Below are 10,000 nucleotides of genomic sequence, written 5' to 3'. Positions count from 1 at the left end.
CGCAAATAGTCAGTTAGATAACAAGTAATTACAGAATACAGACACGGGATATAGAAATGTGGACAAGAAGCTTTCAAAATACACTACATGACATTTTTAATGCTTTGAAATAAGTGACAGACCATTTAGAAGATAACACGTTGTGTTTTTGTTCCATCATAATCTTAATAATGGTAAATAATTCTCTCTCACACTCACAAACAGCGCTTACCTTGATAGTGGACACTGTAGTCTCGACTTTTTCCTCAAAAGACTTGAAGCTGGGAGAGTTTCTGTAGAGAAGAGAAAGAAAGACATTCTACTTTATTATTATTGAACCACAACACAAAACAATATGTTCTGCTAAAATGAAAGTATTACAACGACAGTTCATAACCTTTGTTTTGGCTATAACAGTAAGTATTTACAGTGATTTGTTAAAACATCTGGTATTCTATTTTTTCAGGTTTCTCATCACTAAATAAATGTTAATGGAGGCACACGTTAAACAGTTTGCTGCCTCGCGGTTAAATGCCTCCGCCAACCAGTCATGTTGCAGTTTTACATCCACGTCTGTCCAAAATGTCAACTATTTCATATTTTTTGTGCCAAATAGAAATCATAATTAGTTATAATAATTGGCATAATGAATTATTGAATTATCCTGAGATATCACGCTCACGAGAATGAGACGCACGCTTGGTCACAGTGACCTTTGACCACCAAAATCCAATCAGTTCAGCCTCGAGTCCAGGTGGACGTTTGTGCCACATTTGAAGAAATTCCCTCCTGAGATGTATCGCACTAACGAGAATGGATCGGACGGACAACACAAACACGTAACTCCTGACACACTGAAGCAGCACTGGACCAGGTGTTTGAACAATATGAAGAGTACAAAGATCAGAAGAAAGAGAAAACTGACTCTCTCACACACACACACACAAACGCAAGCAAGCAGAGTAGTTACCTCATGGTGGGCATGCTCATAGAGTGTCTGATAGAGTAGCTGTCCCCAGAGAGCGTGGTGAGAGAGGAGTTAACGATTAGCACAGGACACGGACGGACACACACACACACACACACACACACACACACACACACACACACACACACACACACACACACACACACACACACACACACACACACACACACACACACACACACACACACACACACACACACACACACACACACACACACACACACACACACACACACACACACACACACACACACACACACACACACACACACACACACACACACACACAAATCATTGTTTTTATGAGTTTCTTTTGACATTGTGCTCATTAGACAGTCGCAGGGCCAATTAGAGGAGGAAATGGAGAGAAAAGGGTAAAGCTGATCAATATACTGGAAGAGAAGTAGAGTAACAGCTCAGACCTCCACACAGACCAAAGGATATTACATCTATGGTATGATATCATGAAGGGATGCAACTCAGTCATCATTTAAAATTGGCCAAAAATGAAAAAAAACAAAAAACAGAAGCACTTAAATACAACTTGTTCACATGATTCTTTGAGTGTCGGAGACCAAAGTCAATTAGAGCGGATTCTGACATGAGAAAAGCAACTGACCGAGTGCTGCGGTCCAACATGGCAGCAGCATTTACTCAACTAAGAGACTCAGACTGTTCCCACTCAGACTGTTCCCACTCCTAACAGTCATCCGTGAGTTGAGACTCCTGAGTGAGGAACAACTAATGTGACACAATCAGCGGTGGGATTCTTACCCGATAGAGTTGGACCTTGGGAAGCATGGAGGAAGATAGAAAAACAATCTCTTTTACAGATACTTTGACAGGCCTCGTATACATCACAGTCACACTCTTTCACGTGGGCAGAACATTTATTTTATTAATACAAACAATGTCACGAAAGGTAAACTACCAACTGGTATCTGTTAGGGGAAGTAAACTGGCAGCAAGTGAACAACATGAATGTGAGGAACTAGATTGTACAACACTATACTTTATCTCACTTGTACACAGGTGTGCTGACAAAATGACAATGTTCTATTAAAGATAAACATTGTAAACACACAAAAACACAGCAATCCTATCCACACTCGCACTTAGAGGAAACCCTGAATGGAATGATGATCACAAAACAGTTTTGTGCACAAACCAAATATCTATGTGATCACGCAGACACACAGCAGATGAAAGAATAAAGAGTCAGCGTTAGGTGTTGAAAGAGAAATGTGGCAGAATTAACAATGGTGGCACAGAAACACAATCTGATTTTTAACTGCACAAAAACAACAGACAGACAGACAGACAGACAGCATGATAGCTTGCATCCTTTGAGAATAAAAGGTGGAAAAATACTTGATATGACAAAATGACTTGCAAGAACACACATCAAACACACACACACTGCAAAAAAATAAAAAGCCAAACATGCTTACTGTGTGTACACACAAACCCAAACCTATGCACACCATGAATGAACCACAGGGACATACCTCCGAGGCAACAGAAACTCTAGACCAACCATGCTGGAATAATCAAAGATAAAACATCGTTTCCTTTCTGTACTTTATACTCCAAACACATAAGAAGCTGCAGTGTACACAGAAGTGACAATAGCCCATTTGTCTTTTAAGCATTGCCACTGTCAACACGTTACAGGAGATATAATAGTTTTACAACTTTTTTCTGTTATGTTGTTTTTAAAAATAAACGGATTTTGTCAAAGTAATACCAACGTTTCTGGACTTTCTTGTAGCTTTAAAATCCAAACCGTCTTGAGTTACATTGGACTCTCTTTTTGCTGAAACGAATAAACAACTTTTACTGTATGTTGTCATGCAGCTGTCCCTCCAATCATCTTATCTTACGCATCCTGGCACATACATGAAGTCACACAGGCCCACATTCTCTAGCTTTTTCTTGTCATCATACACAGTGCCGTAGTTATTGCACACAGAACAATGCAGGCTTGTGTTGACTTTCAGTGTCTCCAACAGAGCAGCACAGAGTGACAGAGCGGCAAAGAGACAGGACAAGAAAAAGAAAGCGACTGAGGAGGACAGACTTTGCCTCTGGCCCTTCGGCTCCCTAAGAAAGCAGCTTAAAGTGGGTTTACATAATCTCAATCTGCTCCCTGAGCAGGATAGAGCAAAGAGTCAAAACTCTCTGAGAGACAGCGATGGATCGCACAAATACAAAACATGTGACTCAGATAAAAGTGGGAACGTATCAGTGTTGAATGGATAGGCTGGGGCTATGATGCTGTTTGGATATGTAAATGTGTTTATGACGGGGGAAATACAACCACGGCTGCAAAAGACACATTTCCTGCCTCAAGGAGACAATGTGACGACGTGTCCAGCAGAGCGCAACTGTCAACAGAGCCACCGGATTCAGTGGGTGACTTGTGTCCACACTGTTTGCATGATATATCCGAAGTCAACACAGATAATGTTCTGTAAATAATGAATGTATGACATCGTTGTGTACCTCATGTCCCCAAACTTCCTGGTGATGGCGCTGCCCAGTGTGTTGAAGGCAGCCGAGGTTTTCTGTCCGGCTGTGGACAGCGTCTCTGATGTCTTCTTATAGCTGAGACAAAAAGAAGACGCATTTAAAATATGTCATTATTATTCCCTAAACACAGTATTCATACAAATGTATACAGATGCAAACACGTAAACACAAAATCATATAATAATAACTATCAGGAGAGGTGTGAATCACCAGAGGCCCCACGATTCGATATTGTCTAGATATTATCACGATACTTAAGTCAAGAAACGATACTCTAAGAATACTTAAGTCGCAATACTTAAGTCTCGATACAATATAATCACGATACAATATAATCACGATACTTAAATCACGATACAATATAATCACAATACAATATAATCACGATACTTAAATCACGATACAATATAATCACAATACAATATAATCACGATACTTAAATCACGATACAATATAATCACGATACAATATAATCACGATACAATATAATCACGATACTTAAATCACGATACTTAAATCACGATACAATATAATCACGATACTAAAAGACACAATACTAAAGTCACGCTAAAATATTATCACAGTACTTCAGTCACTATATTTAAGTTACAATACGATAAACACAGGATATTTGAGTCACAATACAATATTATCACGATACTTAAGTCCCGATATGGTCTTATTGTGATTGTAAAAAAATGACTGCAACATATATTGCGATATATTGCCCTTTATTACCGAACTAAAATGATGCAGTTTGTGAACATCTGTTTTATTTAATAAGATGAAGTTTTCACTCTGACCATCTCACTTCAATATTTTTAATTAAAGCACAATGTGTTTGTCAGTCAAGCAGACAGACTGAACAACACACTCTTTGTTTTGACCGATCCCGCTAACGTTACCCATGGCCAGAAAAACACAGCGTCGTCTATGGGACTGAAAAAGCTTACATCTTACACTCCTGTGGCCTTACTGGTTCATTATAGATGAGGACGTCAACTGTGTGTGTAAAGTGATCTTCAGGGTGAAGTGTAACTGGATAACAAGGGAGGCCTCTGGAGACTATCCCCTTGCTCCTCTCTGTCTCTTGGTGTCTGGGTGAGAGCTTACAGCTGACAGTCCAACCAGGAAATTAGGTTATTTCTCTGCACACTAAAATAAACTAACTCTTCAAACAAGTCCTATCCTGATTTGGGGGAACATGACAGATGTTTTTTCCCTGCCGATAATACAGTTAAAGATCATTGTGACTTGTTAACTGTGTCATGGGGTCAGCAATAGCCTTTAGCATTGTGTAGCATGTGTATTTAATCAGGTTTATGATGTCTGGTACAGTGAGTGCAACAGATATAACAATTACACAGATCGTGCAGATAAGAGCAGAGGATTATGTCTGTAGAATTAGGTTTGTGATATCTGTTAGGAAACAGAACTACCTACTCTTTGTATTGTGTGTCCTGTAAAGGGCATCTTTGTTGACAGCAAACAGAAAAGCCTATTTAGTCATGTGCTGCAGAAACAAACACACACTTTCTCCCCTTCACTTTAACTCAATCAAACCTGCAAACCGTTTCTTTATCCGTCAGCTGTGAAAAACAAAACGCACAATTAACTTACGCTGTGGTGGTCTGCACGTCGTGCCAGCCTCTACTTAAGTTGTTTCTGAGCTCGTTCAGCGAAGACATGCCCAGTTTCTGTTTGAGCTCCGCGTGCTGCTTCTCTTTGGACGTCAAAACCTGCTTCAGCGTACTGATCTCCTCCTCCAGCTGGACGCACACAAAAAGAGAAAAAGCACTACTTAACGGTCTTCATACCATCCAACACCTCTTGTTCTTTCCGAGCGTGCACGTGAGAACATACTTTAGTCAACTCTTGTTGAATCTCCTCTCTCTCCTCCTCCGTCAAGCTGTTTAAGTAGACTTCTGACGCCATATCTTCATCAGTCTCTCTCAGTGGCTCAGAGTCCAAAAAACCTGAACGACACACACACACACACACACACACACACACACACACACACACACACACACACACACACACACACACACACACACACACACACACACACACACACACACACACACACACACACACACACACACACACACACACACACACACACACACACACACACAGGAATGTTAATTAAAACCTCTCTGTGAACTGTAAAACAGTGAAGGAGACACACAAACAGAAAAAAGTGCAGTAAAAAAAAATAATAATAAATCAGCATCCGCTCCTGGAATCAAAAGCATAAATTTGTCATTAATATTGCAAGTTATTGTCCATATAGATGCACATATGGTTAGTTGCAGTGAACAAAGCGTCTGCCAAATGGATGTAATGTACTTCTTCTTGGTGTCAATGACAAGTTTGTACTTTAATTTAAACGTGAAAGACAGAATAGTTTGTTTCTCCTACTTCTAAAATGTATCCGCCTTTTTTCCAATTTTGTTGTTTTGACTGTGTGCTGCTAACTGACGGCCTCGATGTCCGAGTCCACATGTCTGTCTGTCTGTCTGTGCCTCTGACAGTTATGTAATCTGTGGCGGCAGAATGTAGAGCTTTAATCTGGATTAACTGAGGTGGATTATCTTGCTGCCGGACACTACAGACTGCCACACACACACACACACACACACACACAATACTGTTTCTGGGGACAGATTGACTTTAAAAGTTGCAATATTGGATTTTAGTGGAACCAAAATTCAACAGATTATGAAGCAGTCGTTAGAAGATGTTCTCTTTCTGCCTTTCACAGAAACACTTTGTTCTACTACTTTCACGCTGTATTTCTGGAAACAGCACTGTGTCAAATACACACAATTCCCCCCACACACACTTTAGACGCTGATCCATAACTAAATACTACATTTCAAATGTGTTTATGAATGAAACTTTGTGTCCATGCAGAGCAAGGAAGCTGTTTGCTGACTCTCATATGACGCAGCAGAAATACATTGAACCAATCAACATTCATTTTCAGAATAGTGATGTTTTTTCCCCCACTTCATAACTTGCGATATTCTTTTTACCTGATTGAATGATGTCAAGAGCGAGAGATTTTCACAAACTGTTTGAGTCGGATTAGCCTTGTATTGTTGCAGGACATTTGTGGAAGGTAAATCAAGACAGACGGGTACCACACAGCACCAGCAGCGGGACGAACATGTAACTTTACACACGACCCAAGAAATGTGAATACATGCAGGTAATTATATCACTTATGTTCGTAGTGGACATGTGATGTAAACTGTATCTAGAAAACACAGTTTGTTTTACAGAATGGAAAATAATTACTGTACCTGCTGTGAGGTGTCCTCTCTCTTGATGTGGCAGCATTATAAGACAGGTGAGGACAGTGTCAGGTTAGTGAAGACGGACAAACACTAGCTATCCACTGACAATAGTTACAATAACACAATCCTGCTAAAAAGGTACTTAAAAATCTAAGGGGCTCAACACTAATTGCAGCAAACACATTTACATTTCACACAAGTGCAGCACTACACACCAGCAGGCCTTTCTAGAGTAAGTAGCTATTTCTTCATACAGTCACGCCACTCAACAGGAGCAGGACAATCAGATGGTTAAACCCCCTGCGGCTAAGATGGAAGCTTTTCATGTCTGTTAGTGCATCGAGTATTAAGATCCGAGTCTTTATTCATGTTCACATGGCCATGACAAGACCATAAACATGCCAGGAAGAGCACGAATTTAAATCCTTTCTATCAGGTCAGTATTAATTGGAGGCAGGCAATTGCAATGAAACGTTAATTCATTAACTTGAACATGAAATGCGCTTGAGAAATGGACGCAACATGCTAAGAAGTCAGCACAACAATAACCATCTCCACTTGAATTAGGTTTCTTAAGTAATGTTAACACTTCTAGGGTTTGTCCTAGGTATTTTGCTCGTGAATTTTAATTGAAAACTTAAAGGAGAAGCTGCTACTGTATACAAGTAAACAGGACATAAGCACATGTTTGCTATTACAGTTCCGAACAGGCTGTGTGTGTGTGTGTGTGTGTGTGTGTTATGGGAGTTTCTATCAAGTGTCTGAAAGATGTAAATAGTGTTTGTAAGAGCCACATGTAAGTACAGTTTGTCACCAAGGAAAACAAAAAGGCACGGTGTGTAAGCTGCTTCTTTTACTATCAACACCAATAGTTTGTGATGTGACCCCCGAAAACTGGATGTTGGACAAGAAAGACCGTCCCCGTCATGCGATGCACTGCTGTAGCGTCGCCATTTGTCAGGAATGTGAGGAATGCTGAAACAAGTTAATGATCCCAGTCATGGTTCACTGCATGAAATTGGTTAAAGCTCAGATCCTAAGCCGGGTGGATCGATGAGAAGTTTCAGGTCACGGCGGACAACATTTTAAAGCAATGTGAATAGGCAACTTTGCCAAAAGTTGCTAAGTGATTATCTTGTGCAAGTAGGCCTATTATTCCACTAAAGTTGCCATCTACAGTACATTACTTCAAAACATGCTCATGTACATCACAGATGAACACCTTTTGAAGTTGCTATCATCATGTTCTATGGACATACAATGCCAGGGTTTTAGAAGGTCATGAGTTTCCGCCGACACACAACTTTTTGACCAAACACCAAAAATAAAGTCTCTTGCTTTCATTATTTGGGTTTGTCGATTTTTAGTTTACGTGTTCTGTATTTTGTCTGCCTATAATATTCCCCCAAATTAATAGATATCACCAAAAGGACCTGACCTTAGAAGCAGCTACAGCTCTATTGTGACTTCAGGTTCCCCCGAGGTCAGTTATGGTGAGAAGAGATTGGGAGATTGTCTAATCTACAGGCTCTAGCTCTAGTCTATCCCTCTTCACCTGTGCCGTCCAGCTGCATATCCCAAGTGGTGGACATGGCCCAGCTGTCAGAGTGGGACATTGATGTCTCACCCCACTGATCGTCCCCTGATGGGGAAGTTTTACTCCACTCGGTCAGCTTTTCCCCATTTGGGGCCACTGGAGCCAGGTCGTCGCCATATGAGCGTCTTTTAACCGATTCCTCGCCAGAGGGGTCAAACACGGCCTGATTCAAATCTGAGCAAAGTTAACAGTTGAACACAGTTTCAGTAGACAAAACAGGAAGCGCTTGATTCATCTTATTGTGCAAGTGATGAGTCGCCTTTCAATGGAGTTTTACTTAATTGACAAAAAAAAATACAGGAAGTTCCCTCTGAGCGAGTTTTAAAAGAGAAGTCTCAGCTCCTGGAAAAGCAATCGATGATTCATTTGTTACCGAGATGCCAATTCTATTTAACGTGGCACTGAACATCTTGTCATTAAAGCTTTGCTTGCATACACTCTGTGTCTTCACCGTGCCCATCATACATTATACTAGTCATCATGTTCAGATGTATTACCTAGTGCATCCTTACATGTAAAGTCATACTTGAATAGTTCAATGATGTGCCATTAAAGGGGCATCAATTATTAAGCTGTATTAAGATTCACTGTATGAATGTATTTGGGTCACGGACAGCCCTGACCTGAATATAAATTATCATATTATATAAATGATCTTTTGAGTCAACGTGTCTCTGTCTTCTCTTCTGTTTTAAATACGTCTCCTTGGGCTCTGGGAGATTCTAATGAAAATCTTTCACAATCTTATAGCTTTTTATAGACACAATGATTAATAAGCAGTTTATTAAAAAAAAAAAGAATCATTAGTTGCAGCCGTGCTTTAGAGAAAGTCTTACTTAGACCCTGTGTTAAGTCACTTCTGAAGGTCAATTTATCTGAAATTGAAAACCTCAAGTTAGCGGAATGGCATTTCCTCCAATTTAAAATGATTAATTGATTAATTAAGACCACACTCACTCACTCTCCTGACTACTAGCGGTTATATTAACACTGAATCGCATGAGGAAGAAAACTGCTGCTGCACTGATATTTAAATTGTAAAACAAATCAGTCAAATGCGCTGCACTTCCTCCGACATCCCAGTCAGTGATCATCAGCCGTCCCTTCCTGTGATGTGGTCTGTGTGCAGCAGCAGCAGCATCCTTACCCACCTTGTGATTCAGCGTGGATCTATTATCTTATTATTTATTTATTTTTTATCTGGGAGAGATGAGTCTTACCCTGCTCTCCCTGGTGTTTGGCCGAGTTAACCCATTCCTCTCCAGGACCCATGCTGCCCCAGTCCACCACTGCGTCACTCAGAACACCAGAGTACAACTCTGCAGCAGAGCAAGGCAGCAGGACGAGAGGAGACAAGAACACTGGTTATACACACATGCACGAACACAGACAAACACGCACACACACACACACACGTGTTTCTCCAGTGTCCATCCCGGCCCTGTCAGTAACTCGATAACAGTGATGTCTGTTACAAGCAGCTTATCAGAGTCGGCATTGGCACAGGAACAGGAAGTGTTGACCCTTTGTGGTCTGAGCTCATTGGAGCCATTTTAAAGAGGATTTTCCTGATTCATGCCACGGAGCAAACCTATATGC

The 10,000-nt window shown here is 40.6% G+C and overlaps 1 protein-coding gene across 7 annotated transcripts in view; it reads right to left on the bottom strand.

Moving 5' to 3' along the window:
• Positions 1-10,000, bottom strand: part of tpd52l1 (tpd52 like 1) — a 12,435-nt gene that overhangs the window by 1,208 nt on the left and 1,227 nt on the right. Inside the window, exons 2-11 of one of the 7 annotated variants that reach the window (XM_076084191.1) lie at positions 9,622-9,720; positions 9,238-9,276; positions 8,360-8,575; positions 6,811-6,831; positions 5,363-5,475; positions 5,120-5,268; positions 3,473-3,574; positions 1,742-1,756; positions 950-988; positions 212-272 (exon numbers count right to left, since the gene is read on the bottom strand). In XM_076084191.1, the coding sequence (XP_075940306.1) occupies positions 212-272; positions 950-988; positions 1,742-1,756; positions 3,473-3,574; positions 5,120-5,268; positions 5,363-5,475; positions 6,811-6,831; positions 8,360-8,575; positions 9,238-9,276; positions 9,622-9,720 (854 nt within the window). The remainder of the gene's footprint in view (positions 1-211; positions 273-949; positions 989-1,741; positions 1,757-3,472; positions 3,575-5,119; positions 5,269-5,362; positions 5,476-6,810; positions 6,832-8,359; positions 8,576-9,237; positions 9,277-9,621; positions 9,721-10,000) is intronic. The other 6 variants (XM_076084190.1, XM_076084186.1, XM_076084184.1 and 3 more) reach the window with 6 other exon arrangements.

This window comes from Anarhichas minor, unplaced genomic scaffold (genome assembly GCF_050575085.1).
Source record: "Anarhichas minor isolate MPS153535 unplaced genomic scaffold, ASM5057508v1 ptg000136l, whole genome shotgun sequence".
NCBI lineage: Eukaryota > Metazoa > Chordata > Actinopteri > Perciformes > Anarhichadidae > Anarhichas > Anarhichas minor.
This window is presented reverse-complemented; position numbering and strand designations above follow the sequence as displayed.